General features: G+C 31.3%; 1 protein-coding gene across 4 annotated transcripts in view; it reads right to left on the bottom strand.

Moving 5' to 3' along the window:
- The window catches only part of LOC139513013 (uncharacterized), a 49,494-nt gene that overhangs the window by 21,171 nt on the left and 7,370 nt on the right, over positions 1-20,953 (bottom strand). For all 4 annotated transcript variants that reach the window (XM_071301071.1, XM_071301075.1, XM_071301072.1 and 1 more), the window contains 12 exons: positions 19,060-19,141; positions 15,840-15,963; positions 14,664-14,739; positions 13,630-13,821; positions 8,499-8,625; positions 7,648-7,764; positions 7,010-7,119; positions 6,415-6,533; positions 5,928-6,073; positions 3,509-3,622; positions 2,742-2,833; positions 1,290-1,443 (listed from right to left, as the gene is read on the bottom strand). In XM_071301071.1, the coding sequence (XP_071157172.1) occupies positions 1,290-1,443; positions 2,742-2,833; positions 3,509-3,622; positions 5,928-6,073; positions 6,415-6,533; positions 7,010-7,119; positions 7,648-7,764; positions 8,499-8,625; positions 13,630-13,821; positions 14,664-14,739; positions 15,840-15,963; positions 19,060-19,141 (1,453 nt within the window). The remainder of the gene's footprint in view (positions 1-1,289; positions 1,444-2,741; positions 2,834-3,508; positions 3,623-5,927; positions 6,074-6,414; positions 6,534-7,009; positions 7,120-7,647; positions 7,765-8,498; positions 8,626-13,629; positions 13,822-14,663; positions 14,740-15,839; positions 15,964-19,059; positions 19,142-20,953) is intronic.

The following is a 20,953-nucleotide window of genomic DNA, read 5'->3' as shown; positions in this document are numbered from 1 at the left end:
AAGTTATATAAAAAGTCATCAACACTTATCTTAATAAATAGACTCTTCATAGATTACCGGATTGAAATGTTATACGACAAACGTGCGTTTCGTCTTTCAACTACTGATCATTGAAATTCCATCCAATAAAAGTTATGAAGGCCAAATCACTACAAAGTTTAAGAGCATTTAGGATACAAGTAACAATTTGTATTCTCTTTTGATTACATAACCACCATCACAAAATACAATATTTAAATTCCTTGTTAGTTTTTGTATTGCAACGAGAATTACCTGAATCCCCGAATCTGTCAAAACTTACTCTTTACGCATGTTTTGATATTTCAAATGAGGATACGTTCATCACAATTAAAAGGTGCTCTATGGAAGACAAACAACACTTAAAGTAGATTTATTGTATACCGCCATCTTAGATTTACAAAATCAGTCTAGTTTTTGGCCGAAATCTACAAATCTGGAGAATATTTATCTAATTTTAATTTAATGGTTAGCCTGTTTATCTATTTAAAGAAAACTTGGTTATTTATTGTATTATGCAAAATATTCAAGCAAATATCATTGTTCTCTTTTGTTTTTTAAAATCGTTTTTTCATATGAGCCAAAAGGGAGATAAATCTTTTAGCAAAACAAATTCAACTGGTCTAATAGGGATTTTTTTTATTTTTACTTGTAGCAAGAAAAGTCTTTGGTGGCATCATTTTGTCTTTTTATTTTCTTAAAACATATTATAAAACCTATCTTCTCACAATTTATTTCAAAATTCTATCTTACAATTTTTTTTTAACACATAAATGTCTTTTTTCATGAACAATCTAACCAGATTAGGGCAATTTTTAATGACACATAGCTTGAAAAAAAGCACGGTAACACATTCCCTTATTACATTTTTGGAAAAAAAACATAGTAAAATCTTCATTTTGGCAAATTATAAGAAACTTCTGTCTAAAAAATTATATACTTATGATCTACCTTAATCTTATTTTAAGACAGATCCCACCGTCTATAAAAGATCACCAGAAAAATCTTTATTCTTGATTTTAGATTATACAGGATTTGATATAAACATTTTAATATTGTCCGTTATTAAATTTTTAAATTATAAAGGAACTAAGTTTTTCATACATTGGCTTTCATAAAATGCATGAAATTTATTATGTTTCGTTTTCAATTTAGTCAATATTATCTATTTGAAATTTTCTTCGGTTTTTATTGACTCAGGTATTTTATAAGTATTCTACCTGTCAACAATAAAGCAAAAGAAAAAAATCAAAATAATTAAGAGCTCTCACTTGGAAAATTTATTTCAGTAGACATAACTGCATTATCACCCGTTGACCTTTTTCGGTATAAATATTTTGTAAATAAATATACAAATCCTTCTTTTGCACCACCTGGACCAGTTACACCCTCAAATCCACTAACTATATAATTCTTCGCTGGACCCTGAAAACAAGTGGAATATTTATAGACTAGGGAACAACCGTCCTCGTGAAAGGAATACAACTATTTTTAACATAGTGAACCCGAACTGCACGTTTCACTAAATTACTCGAAATGTCTGTTTTATAAAGGAAGGAACCTATAAGTAAAACACGAGTTCTTGAATGGTGCATAAAATGCAACAATCATTATTTTCCAAAACAAAAATAACATTTAAAGAGTGAGCGAAAAGAAAATTGTCAATGAATCATGCAGCCGACCACAAAATGGACAACAGCTTCGATGTTGACTGTGTAACCCACCATAAATACTTGCTCAATATGTAAGAAAGATTGCAAGACATTTAATAGGCCTCACCTGATTAGTAATAGCTCCTACCTTTGATATGACCGTAGTTGGAAATCAATTGCTCATGAACTTATATATGACAGCATAGGTTAAGGCGAGTAAATCCTCGTTCTTATATAGGTTACACGATGGTATAAATATTTTTCGATAATATAAAATTTGACAAAAAATAGGAACAATAGCATAGGCAGAACATTGACTCCATGCACGTGTATTTTGTCGGGATCTAATTTCATATCGGAGAAACATGTTCAACACCTTTCGGGGTTCATGTCGATTGTTAATTAGGTAGCGAACCATCCCAAAATTCGCAAGAATTGTTGATATCTTCCTTGTTGATGGTGTTTTTTTAAAACTTTTGTTTAACTTTTAAGAATGTTATAAATTGTGAATCAAATTTGTTGAACGTGTATTCGGCAGCTAATACCACTTTAAAACTGGTTCAATGCACTTTAATTAAAAAATAAAATAAATTAAAAAATTAATCAAATAATTCAACCACATAAGTCTTAGGTTTAAATTAGATAGATGCAAGAAAATGATACACAACCTGATCAAGTTAGTGGTCATCCTTTTAAACTGATCTGTGCAAGTCTTCTTTACTGTTTTTCAATTTATTTCATATGTCTGGTCTAAATTAGAAATATGAGTCTGGTTTATAACCGCTCAACAATTTTCGACTGTATAAAGTCATGATCTTTAAACCATGTGCTGTTTGCTGTTTTTTGTTTTATTTGTACTTCTATTTCCATCGAGGGTATCGGTAGTTAGCTGCTGGTGTGTTCTGTTGTAACAGCTGCTAATGTAACAATGTTAAGCTATCATACGATAAACGTATTGTCTATATTAATTGGGGAATTTTTAATGTAATGTTCGATTGGTTTGTAAACGTCATAGGCTTTAATTCGAATAAATGAACAACATTTATAAACAAAACTGATATGTTTACTCACTGATTGTTTTCCCCAGTTAAAATCATCATCAGTAGATTGAACGAACATACAGTAATGACCAATCTCTGCAGTACACTCGAATATTGAATACACTGTAAAACAAAATAAACATATATATCTAGACCGAAAGATGAAATATGTTTTAGAATATGACATAATTGTAAATTGTTTTAAAACCATGCAGCTGTAGCATTATATATGTTGTGTTCAAGTTGTAATGTTGTACAAATTATAATTTGCACAGAAATTTTGTACAAGTAATCAGTGTTATATGTACTGTTTAACACAAATAGATGATTAGCGCTTTCAAACCGGGTTTAATCCACCGTTTTCTTCATTTGAGAATGCCTGAACCAAGTCAAGCATATGACAGTTTTGTCCATTCGTTTGATGTTTTATCAATTAATTTTGTCATTTGATTTTATCGTCCATATATTAACAATAAAATAACATATCAATAATAAATCGAAAATATATAACCTAATTACAATGTAACTGCAACATTTAAGAAAAAAGTGACATCTCATGGAATAATATAACGGTTTGTGTTTTACTTCGTAGAAAAGGGGGTTCGTATAAGATATAAACGCTTTCAAGATAACAAATATGTCAAAATATATGATATGGGAAATAACGCTAGTAATTGTCTGGAAATCAATATATATTTATATATTTATATATATATATATATATATATAATTGCAGAAATACGATTATCATGTTTATAAAGACTTTGTATAAAATTCAATGGTATCTTTATTTCAAACCTGAGGGTACGTCGCAGTTGGTTCCAGTAAATCCCTGGGTGCATGTACAGGTATAGCTGTTTGAATTTATTGGACTGTAACACGAGCCATGAACACACGGATTATTCTCACATCCTATAAATAAGTATAACATTTATAAATATCTTTGATTATTGTAATGAGTGTTAAAAAACCTGACTGCTAGATATTCACATTCAAAAATTGAAGCTTTGTAAGATTATCATGCTATTAGTAATTATACCACAAATATTTATCGTTGCATATCTTTTTGTTGACACCGACTGTAAAAATAAATAACCACACATACAAATCATTTTTCACATACACTGGACTATTCGCACGGAATGCAGTAGGTAGTGTTTACCATTTCATTTATAATCCAATTAAACATGTGTCAACCAAATTGAAAAAAAATATCTAAAATCAGCATACTTATATTGTACATGCGATAAACTACTATAAAAGTTAACCTGAGACTTTCCAAAGGGTAGCTGACACACGCATCGTTATATATATATAATAGAAATCGATGGGACTGTCGTATAAGTGAGCGGTTTACTGCTATAAGACCAGATTCAGTCCACCATTTTCTACATTTAAGAATGCCTGTACCAGGTCAGGCATATGCCAGATGTTGTCCATTCCTTTTGATGTGTTCTGTCGTTTTGGTTTGCCATTTGATTAGAGATTTTTCGTTTTGAATTTTTCTCAGAGTTCAGTATTTTTGTTATTATACTTTTTGCAAGAGTTTACGGATGAGGATATATTTTAAAAGTGTATTGCGATTATCAGATTTGCATACATCTGATCATTTTCGAGAAAATGGTGAGTTAAACCAGCTTCATAATTCTACATATTAATAAGAAACGATGTGTTAAGAAAGAGATACACCTACCATGAAGATGATAGACATCATTACCGATGCAAAATATTTAGTGTTAAAGTTTATCACATCACAAATGCATTAGCTTAGTGAACTTTTTATCATGCCTTTAATGATTACACTAACAACTTGCATTGTAATATTGTTTATTTCTTTTATATAATGAGTACATTTCAAATATTATTTCATAGACATTAATGTAAATGTATCATTTTATATTCCTGCGCGTTATAGATTTTTTTTACCCCAGTTGTAAATATATTCAGCAAATTTGTTTTAGCAAGATATATATTAGTATAGCTTCGCTAGATTGGAGTGTTAAATTAAACATGACTTTAACCTATCAGATTTTAAGATTCTTGCTTTATGAGAACATAGTTTAGAAATAAATCGTTAACGATTTAGCGCTGATTTTCATTACACTTTCCAACAACTAAGAATGTCGATGTAATTAAAATGAGCTTTTTCTAAACCAGTATTTATTTCTACAAACCTCTTGACTAATACTATACGGTTTGACATACCGGATAGAACAACATAAATTTAAGGTGGTACCAGCACCTTGACCTAAATTAATTTAGCTGGTTTAATTGTCATGAAATTAAGTCAAAATATTTACTTTGACCCTTTGGAAAAAAAAATCAAAAAACTAGAACCAATCACTTTCTCGGTAAAACAATGGGTGTATACATAGCAGTTTGACAAACACATATTTTGATCATTGAGAAGCTTGATATTTCCTTAACAATACAACGTGATTAAAACGTAGCTGATTTAACAGAGTGATCTCCCTGTAGTGTAAGGTATCACCATAAATCTTAATTTATTTGAAGTCTGTTCTGCATGTTGGGTACATACTGCCAATTGAGAAGTTATTTCCAAAAAGAGTGACAACCATTCAACTGATTTATCATTTAGCAGTTTATTTAGTACAACCTATAGTTGTTAATGTCTGTGTCATTTTGGTCTCTTGTGGACAGTTGTCTCATTGGCAATCATACCACATCTTCTTTTTTATATATCTTGATTTACTAAGAAGTTACAAGGCTATACAAACTTCAAAATGTAAAAATTGACTGTTTTCAAAGATGCTTACTTTAAAAAACAAATCATGATAAAAATATATTTTTTTGGTAGAAGTAATTCAATTTTATATCAAAGTGCAATTTTAAGTAAACATACCTATCTTATAAAAAAAAAGTTTTTTATAGCGCTACTAAATGATTACTCAATTGAGGGATTATTTATCATTTTGAGAATAGTTCCTCGGTTGGCAGGTTTTCACCTACCTGTTCAGGTCATACCTTAACACAAAACTAGAAACAATAATACCTTATGAATACTGGCTGTGGCTTTTAGATAATCTTACTATACTATAATACTCAAATACAAAAAAAATAATATTTTAAACAATATCATATAAAGACACGAATTGCATTCTTTAAAATAGTAAACAACTTGATGGCAGCTAAAATAAACTTTACATGATACTTATATATATATATATATATATATATATATATACTTTTAACCGACCTGTTCCAATTAATTCTAATGTTATATTAAAACCACGAGAGGCAGCCTTATCACTTCCTACAAAGCTGTTAAATTTGATGATCATTGTATTCATTTCTCCGTCGGAAGATGTATCCCAGATTTCATGGTCCGAGGTACCGCATCGCCTAAAAATAAAACACTGTTTATCAGCATAGTAAGTTTAGAAATTGTAGTATCATACGTTAAACAATTTGTTTTAAAACTGTCAGGCAATTATTACAGCAGTATTTTATATACCTGCAATGATCATGAAAGTTTGAAGGTCAAAACGAAGGTTAATACATAATTTTGATCGTGAATAACATTCTAAACGATAGGTATTTGACTGCGACTGTTTATGCCTCATTGTAAGATTCTTTTTGAAAATGTGTAAGTTTGAATATCTTTTTAATTTCACTTTTAATTCAACTATATAATCAATTTTCTTATATAATTTTGTTTCATGCATATAGATTACACAACGTACTCTGGACCTTTGTTGGCAAGAAGGTCATAAACCATTTCTATCCAATGATAACAAGCATTGTTGTTATTGCTTATATCCATATCGGTAACAGTTGCTCTTATATGGTTGCCAGGATCACCCTGTAAAATTATTAAGACTTTAAATAAATCATTAACGAAATTATTTGGATTATAATGTGCCTAACTTAACGTTTACATAGGTATAATTAGGTATAATTAGGTATAATTAGGAAGCAGTAATATGATTGTCAATAAGAAAACTATCCGTCCAAGTCACAATGTATCAAAAATTTAAAAAAAATATTGGTCAAATGAAGCCTCGGCCAAACACCGAACAGTCGAAAACCTGTCATTCATATTTTACATACATGTATAACAGTTGCAATGTCATTAAAAAAGACCCTCGGAAACCAATTTTAACATTAGATAAAATTCATTGATCAAAGGTTATAATCAAGGGACACAAATATCGCTGTGAAATCTTTACAACTACCTCTCTTAACAGATATTCAATACAATATCCAAATATAAACACAATATTACCACTGCCTGTAAAATATATCATTACAAGATTGAAGTGCTTTAACTATACCTACCTGTATGAACCATTTACAATTCAAACCGGTGTCATAATTCGATGGGTAATTTGGTGAAGTCAGGAAATATGTTTCACCGCCTGCTATCTTAATAGTACCTCCACAGTTGGCTGAAATTAATATCAGTTCATTCATTATTTCATTTCAATAATTCAAAATTACCGCCGTTTCTAATATTTAACTGGGTTGATACCTCTCCTGCTAGACTGTTAGTTATCGGGTGTATCATCAGCTCACTAATCAGTGTCTGGTTACTGATATGATCTACATTATTTATATGTTTACTGAACCCCCACTTTGATAAATTACGATTTAATACAAAAATAACAAGTCCAAATCCATCAGGCAATACTGACTTAAATTAACTGTGTTTTTCTTTTTATTTTCCTTTATAGACATAGCTTCTTACATTTCTACCCATCTGTAAATTCCTTGAATCCAAAATTTTTGTTTATGTTCCAGATTATGTTAAATGCAGAAAAGTACTTTTGAAGCAGAAATCATTTGATGTCTAATTTTCACGTAAGAGTAAAAAAAACTGCATACTGGTGTACATGTTAAAATGTAAAAGAAATATGTTCATGGCATCACATCACGGTTGTAAACACTATTTACTGAGTGTCTCATAATTTACATACAACTACTTTCATCAAGTTGTTGACAAACAGTTCCAGTTAAATCTGGAGGACAAGCACATGTACAAGTTTGATCAACAAATCCTCCGTGCTGACAGGTAGGTGGTGAGACACACGAATCTAAAACGGTAGTACAGATACACATATTATTGACATAACTTGAAAAATGGACCAACAGACCTCATGGCCTTTTTTGAATATAACATAACTGTTTTAAAAAATGCAAAATTAAGATTAATCACGAAAATATCGTTTGAAATTTTAACATGGAAGAATCCTATCTTTTAAGAAGTTATGCCCATAACAAATCTCTAACATTTACAAACAATTATATCGCTATAAAAATATAAAAACTAAGGAATATGTTCGTAAATTTATTTTCCATTGCAGATACACATATATATATCGTATGAATGTTGCATTGTTGGTTTATTTTTTTTTGTTGTTCTGTTAACGTTGTTTTGTTCTTTTCTTCTTATAGTTGGTGTGTTTTCTTCGGTTTTAGTTTGTAACCAGGGTTTGTTTTCACTGAATCGATTTATGACTTTTGAACAGCGGTTTACCACTTTTGTCTTAATTTTGCACAACTACACACATTTCGGTAAATTTTTTGACCAGTTAGTGTTTAGACCATTCAAAATACTTCACTGTAAAAATGAATTAAATGAGCTTGATTGAAAAAAAATCCAATATATTTTTTTTCTCTACATATCGTATACTTTTAACATTTATCGCATACTTAAATTTTAAAGAGAGATTTTATTGTAAAACCACTTATACAAAACATTTAATTAACAATGCCATAGTTTCTATTTTTCTACAATTAAACAGTATTAATGACGATTTTCTCTTACCAGCACATCCATAAGCTGCAGTAACATCAGCAATATCATAGAAACTCAGAGTTTTACCAGTTCCTGCAAGAAATTCTTGTCTCCAGTCATGGAATATTTCTGTTTTATCTCCATTTATTGTGAATGCCTAGAAGAGAAAGTGAAAAATAACTACAAAGAATACTCTGCATATAAAGAAATAAATAAATATTAATTTTAGTACAAAACGTATTGATACATCTAATAAGAAATAAAGATATAAAGGCAATAGAAATAAATGATAAAAATAATCAACTTATCACCTTTATTTTATGAATAAGAAAAAAAACAAAAAAAGAGCAATTGAAAAGAATCATGTGTATGCAGTACTTTTAGGCACCAGTAGTCTACCAATAATCACATCTCAAAAATCCATAAAGAAGAAAACCTAAAACCAAAGGGAATCTCATAAACTTAAATAAAAGGGGCGAGACTTGTCACCTCGGCACTGTATTCGTCCCCTGCTATGCATACAGTATCTGCAATCCGCCACAACCAGTCAAAATGTCATGATTAATTACATTTAAAACTATTAATATGTTTTCTAAAGACTTAAGTTCTTTGTCTCAATAAACAATCATGAGTGAGAGGTTTATCGCTATAAAACCAGGTTTAATCCACCTTTTTGTACATTTGAAAATGCCTCTACCAAGTCAGGAATATGCCAGTTCTTGTCCATTCGTTTTTTATGTGTTTTGTCATTTGATTTTGCCATGTGATTATGAACTTTCCGATTAGATTTTCCTCTGAGTTCAGTATTTTTGTGATTTTACTCTCGTTTGTTTTTGCACAATATGCGAGCGTCATAAGCTTTGGAGCAGTTTACTGCTGAGAAGTGGAAAAGGAGTAGGTTCAGGAAGACCCCTTTTTGGCCCCAAAATTAGGCAGTTTTGCAAAGTTGTGAAAATGTAATCGTTTAGCTATTTTTTGGAAAGAAGAATGCTTCTGCTACATAAACATGTGCTGTTTTTGACAATACAATGTACATATATCGTGTACTAGCATCATAAAGTCATGCTTAATTACTGAAATCTTCACAATTATAACATTTTAGTTAAATTTAAGACGGTTTCCGTCTTAAATGAAAGTGGCTGCATTCGTGTTCATTCATAATATTGAAATGTAAGTTGTATTTGATGATAATACATAACATATATAAAGGTTGAGGATGAACACGGATGCGGCCACTTTCATTTTTGACGAAAACCATCTGAAAAGTGACGTTTTTTGGCATATTTGATAGATTTTTCATATTTAAGCTTCAATCGGAGCGTTTTTAATGACTGAATCAGTTAAAATCTTTTACATAAACTAATCGAATCAATTGAAATAGACACTTAAGTGTTTAAAAAGTGTCCTAAATATCTCGTTAGATGAAACTGAAATTTGGGGCCAAAATCGGCCCTTACCGGACCTACTCCTTTATTGTAAATTGATATCATCACGTTTGTCCTAGGTTCTTGTTTGAAGTTGGCAATATAATTTAAAGAATTGCTCAAGAAAGGAAGCAATTTCTCCGTTTTCGTTAGTATTTTAAATCTCAAATATCTCATATATATGAAATGCTACCACTGACTAGAACGCCAGTTATACATCAAAGTTTAAGTATAACTGCCAAAATATCAAAATTGTGATTAAAAATTTTCCAGTTTGTTTTGTAATTTAAAAAAATTGAAAAGAATGATGGGGGACGTTAAAACAATATTTAATGAGATATCTTGATGACTATATATATACACATGCAAAAAAGTATTGAAACACCAAATTGAAATTCAAATAAAAAGAACACTCTTTATTTCTTTGTGGTATATTTGTTGAAATATATTTAGTTAAACATTATTTAAATATCACCTGCGTTTAATCAATAATATCGACTCGATAAGTTCTTATCTGCACATGCAGCTACTGTACTCGTAAACAATAAAACAGATGTTTTTATCCTTATTGTTTTCAACACTTTAAATAACCAAGTTTATAAAGTAATGTGAATTACACTTGTAATTGATCATTCACAACTCATAACTGCAGCAAGATGGTAGATATTCAGCATGAGAGAAGCAGGTGTGTCGCTGTGACAGTTGTACGTATTGTTGGTCATCACCATTCCACTATAAGTCGTTTTGAGAATAAAAATCAGGCAACAAACGATGTTAAAGACCTTCAGAGACCAAGAATACCCTCCATAACATCTGGTAGGGAAAATCAAGAATAATGAAGGTTGGTCAGAAGGAAACCCATTGCAAACAATACAATCCTAAATATAGAGTGAAGACCATACAGGAGCCTTTAAACAAGAACTGTTAGAGATCGGTTCATTGCTACTGGTTATCGTGCGATAAGACCATTTCGGGGACCTTTGCCTACGAACAGACACACAGTTGCCCGTATCCAATATAGTGCAGAGCCCGCCAAAGTTGAAAACTAGCATCGTGGATGAAGATCCATTGTTCCAATGGAATTCGGTTTATCTTCCTTGACCCAATCGTAGCCCGAATTTGAACCATATCGAACATATATGGGACACTATTGGACGTAAAGTGCACGAAAGGACACCCCAGTTCAAACACGTCATGAAATAAACAATACTCTTCGTCAAGAATGGTCGCTGCTACCTCAGAAACAAATAACTCGACTTATGGCAGGAATCAGAAGACGTTAAGATGCGGTTATCCGTTTGAATGGAGGCTGCGCACAAAGAACTAATTCTTTGGCGTATAACGATCAACTATGATTTGAACAATCATCTAAAGATTAATTTTGAAATGTCTGACATTGTAAAATTCCACTACAGTAAAAGTTGAAAAATGCATTTTTTGGTACAAAAAACACATCATTTTGTTAAAAAAAACTTTGGTTAGATAAAACATTTTTTTCCCATAAAATTTTTGTTCGTTTTTATATTAATGTTATCATTAACTAAGTTTCAATATTATTTTACAAATATTTTATCATATTCCATCCAAAATAATAGGCTAATTTTAAAATGTTTCAAAAAATCAAGGTGTTGCAATACTTTTTTCCATGTGTATATATATCTTTCTATATGAGGATTTATCATATGTTTCGTAGTAAATACAGTAGTTTTGCATATTTGATAAATAGCCTGCTGTTTAATCCATATCGCGCAACTTTGATGCGCACCCTTTATCGCATACCCTTTATCACACCACTACCTTTTATCGCATACCCTTTATCACACCCCTACTTTTTTTTTTTTTTTTTTTTTTACATAAAGTCAATTTTGGTTTTTTTTTGCTCAAGAAAATTTTTCCTCAAAATGGGTCATTTTTTTAATGACGTCATTGTTTGGTATGTGACGTCTCTAAAGTCAAGTTTTCATATTGTATGTGACGTCACGAACGTCAAGTTTTCATATTTTTTGGCACACTAAATGCAACTATAAAAAATACAAAACACACAAATAAATACAATAAACAAAATATTTTTAAAACAACAGCACGCAAATTGTAAGGTAACCCAGGTGCTTCCGATAAGTAATTGAGAAGTTCTTTTAAGGCCTTTGAAACAAGAAAAAAGTATAACTGAAGGTAACCCAGTGCTATGGATCAGAAAACAATTCATATAATATAATACTCTTTTGTTTAAATATATGATGAAGCGTATAATACATGGCAAAATCCGTATCACATGCCGTATCACCCTCGACCAATATCATCCCTCGGGCCTTAAGGCCCTTGGGCTGATATTGATGTCTCGGGATGATACGACATATGATACGGATTTTGCAATGTATTATTCTCTATTTATTAGATACTTATTTTGTTTGAATATCACAATGTTAATCTAGATTATTCCAAAGTTCAGTTTTAAATCCATCAAGGATGTACTTCAGTGATCTAAGGAAAAATTAAATCAAGAACTCAAAATTAATAATTTAAGCTGGAAGACTATTAGTTAACGATCAACATTAGCTAAAATATTGATAGGTCATTGAGCTCCTTTTCGATAAGATATGGCGGGAAAAGGCTTACTCGGACTTTTACCTTATATTTGCATTGGCATTATTTGGGTTTCAAATCATAATAAAAGAAAATCAAGAATCTGCTTAAAGTTTGTAAAATGACCTTTTATGAAATATTTTAAAAGTCTTATGTTAAAAGATAAATAGGTGTTATGTGGCAACATATTTTATCGGGTATCGTATGGAAACACACTGAGGAGTCCGAACATTTGACACTTCTTCTAAAACCTAACCTGAGTACATCCTTCAATTTTGCAAATCTAACAATTCTAGGGCGGAAGTAGATAAATGCGGAATTCAATTCTGATTAAAAGAAGCCATGTAAAACCTACATCAGCCTCCGTATCAGCCAGATAGTGGGATAATAGTCTGTTAATGCAATATTGGCAACACAAACACAAGGCTATCACAATCAAATGTGATAAGTAAGTAACCAAAGCTTACTCACAGCAATACCATGTTTGTGATTAAGAAATAGGAACAAACGATTTGCCTCAGGTAAAGGTATTTTACAAAATGAATAGCTAAATATTTGTATATACATCTGATAATGCATTTAAGGCGACAAATGCTAATTGTAATGTTTACTATAGTAACAAAATTTTAGAAGTTTAAAGTTTTTACTAACAGAACTTTACGACAGACTTTCAAGTTGGATCTTTAAAATGCATATCTTCGAAAAAACTTAATTTTTTGTATGATAATAACGGTTTATAGTCTTCAACCACTGACATTTTTTAGTCTGCCCTTCCACAAACATATTTAATTAAAAAAAAATGAAATGTTGATGATTTTTTTTTTCAAATTCCACCTGATAACCGATCAGACAATAATTTTAAGTTGACTGAATGCAGATAAAAACAAGTAAATACATTGGTTTTTTTGAAATACAATTGTCATATAAGGATCGTAATGATGCTTTGATGATATATTTAATGGTTTTCAAGAGCTAAATTGGCAGCGCGTCATCCCTACAATGTCTTCCATTTTTACGATTGTGAAAATGAACTTGCGTAATGGGAATATAACTTTGACGAAGTAGAATTCAGAATGATTTATAAATAGAGATGTTTGTCTCAGAAACAAAGAAACAGACACCCGAAAATAAAGCTGACTCTTAATAATACTTACATATATACCATACATAACATTGGATGATGGGTCAAATGGAGTATTATTATATGTTTGGCTTATATGGTAGTTTGATTTAGCTTTTTCTGCAATATTATTCCAAACAACAGTCACATAGCTGTCTCGGTCCTGTCGAGATTGTTCATGCCAAGAACCAATGGCATGCATCATTTCATGAATAATTACTCCTCTCTGTAAAAGTATCAATATAACATGAAATATCATAGGAAATAAGAACATTATATTAATAATAGTGTCAGGGCTTCTCTTGTTGATTTGTATTTGTAAATTTGAATGTTATCAGTTGTTATCTTAATAACAAGAGTTACCGTTTAACAATAGACAGGCCGGGTAAAACAGACTAGACCTCTTCTGACTAGTCTTAACATGTCTGTTTAAACTCATAATAGATACATGTATATATATCAAATGTACGAAAGCCCCTAGTGCTTTAAGTGTCATCGTTTGACAGATTTAAGATTTAGATGCTAACTTTTCCCCTGTAAATAAATTCAATAAGCTGAATATATACATTTGCAAACGTAGATTTTTAGAAAACTTTTTTTTTTCAGTTATCGTAAATTTCGAATAAAATCTATAACTGAATGGACCCCCACCCCCACCCTTCCTCTAAAAATGAACACAGACCTACCAAAATCAAAATTGAAGTTGTGCTTTCTATCTTCGTTGAATTCAATAGATCTTTTAGATTCTTTAAAGACAATATTACCTTTTTTTTCTAAAACCTATTCATACCTTGTCTTTTTTTCTTCTTTTTTTTGTTTTGAAAATTGAGTACCATTTCATTTATTAAAAAGATTTTCATTTGAATTGAAATTGTTAACTATATGTAGTGCTTTAAAGGGGACATATTGTAATATTTGAATGTCACTTTGGCATATTATGCCTTTCTCTAATATAAGAACAATTATACTCGTTGATGTAAATCGTTTTATTTGGAATTAAAATAGCAATGAAAATTATCATAATGCTAATTATAAAAGAAACAAAAAATAAAAATACCCAATACATACGTTTACACAGCCATTTCTTTTCAACCCTATCTCTTGTGGATAGGTTGGAATTTGTCCAACAAACGAATAGCATTTTCTACAAGTAGTAAGAAAACAAATGATTAAAAGTATGGCTGTAAATAAAAATCTGTACATAAAGCTTTAACAGACATTTCATTATGAGCTGTACACCAATGATTAGGTGTTCTGGGGTTATCACAATTGATTCATTGTTAACTGTGGTATAGTACAGTGTCATTACAGTCCGTTTTGAAATGGGAACGTTTAATCTGATGCCTCATGTAGGGCTATTTTCAATGATAATGTACGATTAAAAAATATTCGTGCATACGTAGGAGATCTTACCGTAAATCAAATGTTTTAATCTATTATATTATTGTTTACCAGTAGCAAATACGTTTTCGTCTTTTATCCATAATCAATTGGGGATAATATCATGGAATTTTACCAAGTGACAGGTTTAGCTAACTAAATAAAAAAAAATGACAGTTGTTGTACATTAGTTTGATGTGTTTGATCTTTTGATTGTGACATTTGATTGTGGAATTTCCGTTTTTTATTTTCTTCGGAGTTCACTGTTTTTGTGATTTTTGTGATTTTTCTTTTTGGTAGAATTTTCCTATATAAAATTTTGTTCATAGGTTCAATTTCAGAAAATTATTATGATTTGACCACGTTAACAACGTGGATATAACTATCTAGAATACGAGGCCTTTCCGTGTTTCATGAATTCTTAGATCTTATATAAGTTAGAAATAAATAATGATAATTCTGGAAAATTTTCAGATTTAACGCATTTTGCTTCCTGAAGAGACGAACACATTGTGGTCCTCTTTACAAAATTCTGTGGGTATTTTTATTCCATGATAAAGCTAGCCGTCGTCCTTTTCATAGCCTTACTGTGAAAATATTTTATTGTGTGCTTAAAGTAAACAACACACGACAAAATTAAATGTTTAAATGTATGTTCACCTAGTTCAACCTAACCACATGTTATTCCTGTATCAGATCATACTTTCTGTCGTCTGCGTTCCTCGGACTGAGATTAGAGGTGTCGGGTTTTTGTGGTTGATGTTGTTTGCTATACTGTGCGGTATTCTTGATGATTCTTGTTAACATTAGTGATATGATATTAATACTTTTGACACATTGAATGATGTTCCTATATATACTCACGTTTCATGAACATTAAATACAACGTAATGAACATGAGTAGTGCTGTCATATGGAATCCACTTTACACATGTTTTGTCATTAAAATCTGCTATTGCATTAATTATTTCTGTTCTTTCGGTAGCATCTGCAAATACAAAATTGTCTTCTAAATCTAATGTTTTAGGTTATTTGCCAGAAGGCAAAATAATAATGATACTACTGGGCTTTATCTTTGTCTAAAAGGCTAATACGTCAAAGATGTTTTCTGCATTGATTTAGTAAACAATATTTTGCAGGTGAAAAAAGCCCAAAAAATATAGATCGGCAAAAAAATGAAAATAATAAGGTATTAACGAATAGTGAATTAGATGAACTATATATCTATCCATTGATATTCATTGATAAAGGTGTCCTACAGAAGTGCAAGAAAAAAACTAAATAACGCTTAAACAAAATTTAAAACATCACCAAAAAGACTGCAGAAGTTACGATTTATATAAGTAAGAAGTGTGTAAAGTTTGATGCAATAATGATAAATCGTTTTTGAGATATGGCGCTACATGTTAAAGAAACCACACTCCTGTTCTACTTACAAAGTCATGTAACTCAAAAAGATTTAATTTGATTTTCAATAAAAGGTTTACAGATCGTTTGACCATTATAAGAAATAACTTTGTTAAGTTTCATGAAAATTAGATAAGCTGTTCTCAAGTTACGGTGCGACATGTTTACGCTGGACAGAAAGAAAGACTGATATATAGACAAACGGACGGACAGAATGACTGATAGATGGAGGAACGCACCAATAGAAGGAATGACAGACGGACGGACGGATTGATTAACTAAATAAAACGTCCTGTCAAAATTGTGACGGGCGTGTAAAAACGCAAAAAAAATTAACACACCAAAGAACTCTCAATTAAAGTTCAATAAGTTTTATAAGGATATGGCCAAGTCGACTTATTTGTATATCTTGTCTTCCTATATCATTTTTGCTATATTACTTTTATATGTTGGAAAATAATAGAAATTGATCAAAAGAGTTAGAAAAAAAGAGATAACAAAACAAGCAAAACTAGTTGTATATAATTAGGAACTAAGTTATAAATTAGATAAACTGGAACCTGAATTATATAAATTGATAAAGATGTTGTAGAGATAAAACTTTAAGGGTCTGTTCGATTGTCGAATGATAGAATCATTAGTTGTTTTAAAGACTATACGTTTTTGGTTGAAGGTTAATCTATGTTTCGACAAGCAATTATCACAAACTATGCCCTCGTCTAAGATGTTACACAAGGGGAATGCCACAATCGATAGTTTACAAATCGTACCATGAATATGAAATTGTAATATCGAAAGCCCAAGTTCCACTAGACCACAATCGCACCATGCTCACCGCGATCTAAAATAATTCAGATCGTGGTGAGGTCGCAGAATGAGCGGCTTGTTAATTTATGTTGTTTTGACAAAGATACGTCCTCATTGCGCTTTTACAACGATCCCGCTACGATGACACCACGTTCTCACCACGCCTTTTATAGAATTATGACGATCTTACTATGCTCATCACGTTCTCACTACAACTATACCACGAGTTATTCGATTGCAACACGGTCTTACCAAGCTTCTACTGCGATTATAGCAAATTTTTATCGCGATTATACTACGTTCATACCGCGATTTGACAACGTTCTAAGCAATAACGTCAACATCATGGTCCATTTCAATACTGTTCCATTCCTTCTATTTCGAATTAATACGTAGATTTCTCGGAAACATTACAATCATGCCACCAAAATTTAATAGAACACTTGGGCTTGGTGTTAGGTGTAGATGTAGATACAGAGATACCACTGATAGTAACGAATACTGATATAGCAGAGTAGTCGGACCGACCAATTATGCCTAAATTACAACATATTGCTGATTCATCAAGCTCAAATAACGATCTTTTCTAGTGAACGATAGCGGAGATGACACAGATGTGTCAAGCATGGTTGAGCCGTTACAGAAAATGGACATGAGATCCTGGTTACATACAGACACACAAAATATGGGAAGCTTTACTATTTTATGTGAAATTGACAATAAGTATGATGGTCATAGTATGAACGTAGTCAAGATGTTAAAAGATGATGACGACGAGGACGGCATGTGCGTGCTAGAACCGTGAACAACGTGGTGTAAGCGTGGTATAGTTGTAGTCAAAGCGTAGTAAGGTCGCGGTGAGAACGTGATGGTCGTAGTGAGGTAGTTATAACGTCGCTGTGAAATCGTAGAGCAATATCTCCGAATATCACCACGACCGTGATACGACCTTACTGCGATCTACACGATCGCCCTACAATCGTCAAATTTGCATTTATTTCACAGATTGTAGTACGATCGTGGCCTAGTGGGACTATGGTATAAGACACAATCGATAAATTTACATTAACAGCCCACAAATCTGGAACCATGCGTTCTGGTTCTGGGTTAACATGGACTTTTTTTAGCATGGGTGTTTTTCGTCGACTTATAGTTTTTATTGTCCATAAATATCTTTTCCTTGCATTGTCATAATTAAAAATTTGGAAGAGGTGCCAAGGAGTTACAAATGTTAATCTTTGGCGAGTAAAAGACTTGTAATTTTTAAGAAATGATAATTTCAGGGACTGAATTATCGGCTCTCCCTTGACACCATTTACAAGTATGATTTTGAGGACATGATGGTAGTTCATCCGAAGGGGACAATAAATGACTGACCCGTGTTAAAAGGTTAGAAGAGAACCAAATATCTTGCACGGGAAAGAAACCCTTGTAGATTTCGATAAAGAGCAGGCTGGTGCCACTGCAAGGCAGCACTCGCATCCGCAAAGTATAAAGGGATTAAGTTGTAAACCTTGTTTCCCAAACCACTATAAACAAATATGTTGAAACTGATTCCTTAAATTGGATTTTATTGCAAACAATGTATAGATTTATAAATTATTTATCTGATAATCATGTGTACACCATGTATTTAAATTATGCAAGTATAGATGTCCAGATTTAACGGTGGACACGTTATTTGAATGTTTGAAAATGAGACTTGTTGACTGAGTTTGGTAGGAGACCAAAAGCTATACAAATGTCATCTTTTGTATGATATATTTCTTTCATTTTGTAATCAACAATACATGTATAATGAATACAATAAAATGTACCGTTAAAGACTTAAATTATTTATTTGCAATTGTCTAAAATCAAATAAACTTACTAAACGTTGAATTGATCTCATAAGGAACAATTCCGTTCGGCCAAAACTGAATATTTGGGCCAAACTCTCTCTTAGATGGATCCTAAAAAAAGGAACAAATATATACCAACATTAAAATTTTAAGAACTAATAGGACATATCATTACCGGTTCCCTTTAAATCATGTGAAAATTTCATTATCATTCATTACGAGATGAAAATGTAGTGGCCAGAAAAAAAACCTTCAATTCTTGTATCTTTGAGTTTATGTATACCTGAATTAAAAAATACTGGGTTATTTAATGTATTTGTTATTTTTCTTTTTTTCTTTTTAGTCTATTTTTGTGACTATCTATTTGACGTGCTAAGGTACTTTTGTACTTATTCATCCCTTCAATAAGTTGTTGTGTTATGATATATGTTTGGGTTATTTTCTTCGTTTTTGCTCAAATGTGTCTTTCTCTAATTCTTCCGTCAATTCTTTGTTTTGTTTATGTATATATTTTTTTATAGTGATTAAGATCATAACACAATGTTGACTGTTATGTTCTATTTTTTGCATTTTTACCTATTATGTCTGTTTGTTCACACATTGATGTAATTATATCTGAATTTGATTGCTAGCACATAGGTGAGAGGTTTACCTTGCTATAAAACCTTTTTTTACCAACAATAGAAATCTGCACCAAGTCATGAACATGTCAGTTGTAATCAATGCTTTTGATTTTTCCATTTTATTACGAGTTTTTCCCTTACCACTTTCCTCAGAGTTCGTTATTTATCTTTTACCAAATGAAGTATTAAACAGATCATTGTCTCAGTCATAAAAAAAATCCTGCTTCTAGGGCGGACTAAGCTAACCCAGTAGTCAGCACTTCGGTGTTGACATGAACATCAATTATGTGGTCAATTTTTAAAATTTACTGTTTACCAAACTTTGCATTTTAAAAAAAAAATAAGGATGTTCTTATACCAATTAAAGATAAACTTGGTCGTATTTTGGCACATTTTTTTTTTATTTTTGATCCTCAATGCTTTTCAACTTTTTACATGTTTGGCTGTATATCTATTTTGTTATGAGCGTCACTGATGAGTCTTATGTAGACAAAACGCGCGTCTTGCGTACTAAATTATAATCCTAATACATTGAAAACTATTTAACAATTATGTAAACCAGTTTATCAACATGGACGTCACACTTAACCTCGAAGGATATGAAGAACAAAGATTTTAAATGATCGCATACATATTAAGGTCAAACTTAGGGCATGCGCTTAAATGTCGATCAACAATACAGAAAATTAAGGGAAATTGTCAAAAGGTGGATTAAAGTGGGGCATAGATGACATATCCGTCTTCATCAACAATATTTGATTAATTAATATAAAATAGTCCCATTAATGTTTGACTCGCTTCACCACTCTCTCAGTTTCATATTTTCGACCGACATTCTTTCATCTGCTATTCTTTTATAATGTTAAAAATGTTCACAATAATTTACACCTAGGTTACAATTTTGCATTGTCAATTCTCATTACAACATTACTCTTAAGCAAACATATGCATGGTCTAAAAGTAATTATTTGTTTATACTCGTGGGATGCTCGATACGATTTTTCGGAACTACACGACAATGATTTATTTTGTATTTCATATTGTTATAAGATTTTGTCATTGGCAGCTCGAGGATGCTGACAACAATTGCAATATATAATATCTAATCACACGAACAAACTATGAATTGACGGGTCAAATACCTAATAATACAACAAGGTGTGCTTACTAAAAGGCGGCGATGGTAATCGTTTTGTCGGAATTGTCTATTCTAGTTCTGTTTCAACAGTCAAAGTTGACCTCAGATTCATTCAACTGTGTTTAATGTATATTTGTATACCAGCCACCAAAAGAAACGGTA

This window comes from Mytilus edulis, chromosome 2 (genome assembly GCF_963676685.1).
Source record: "Mytilus edulis chromosome 2, xbMytEdul2.2, whole genome shotgun sequence".
Lineage (NCBI taxonomy): Eukaryota > Metazoa > Mollusca > Bivalvia > Mytilida > Mytilidae > Mytilus > Mytilus edulis.
Note: the sequence above shows the minus strand (reverse complement) of the source record. Positions and strands in the feature narration are given on the sequence as shown.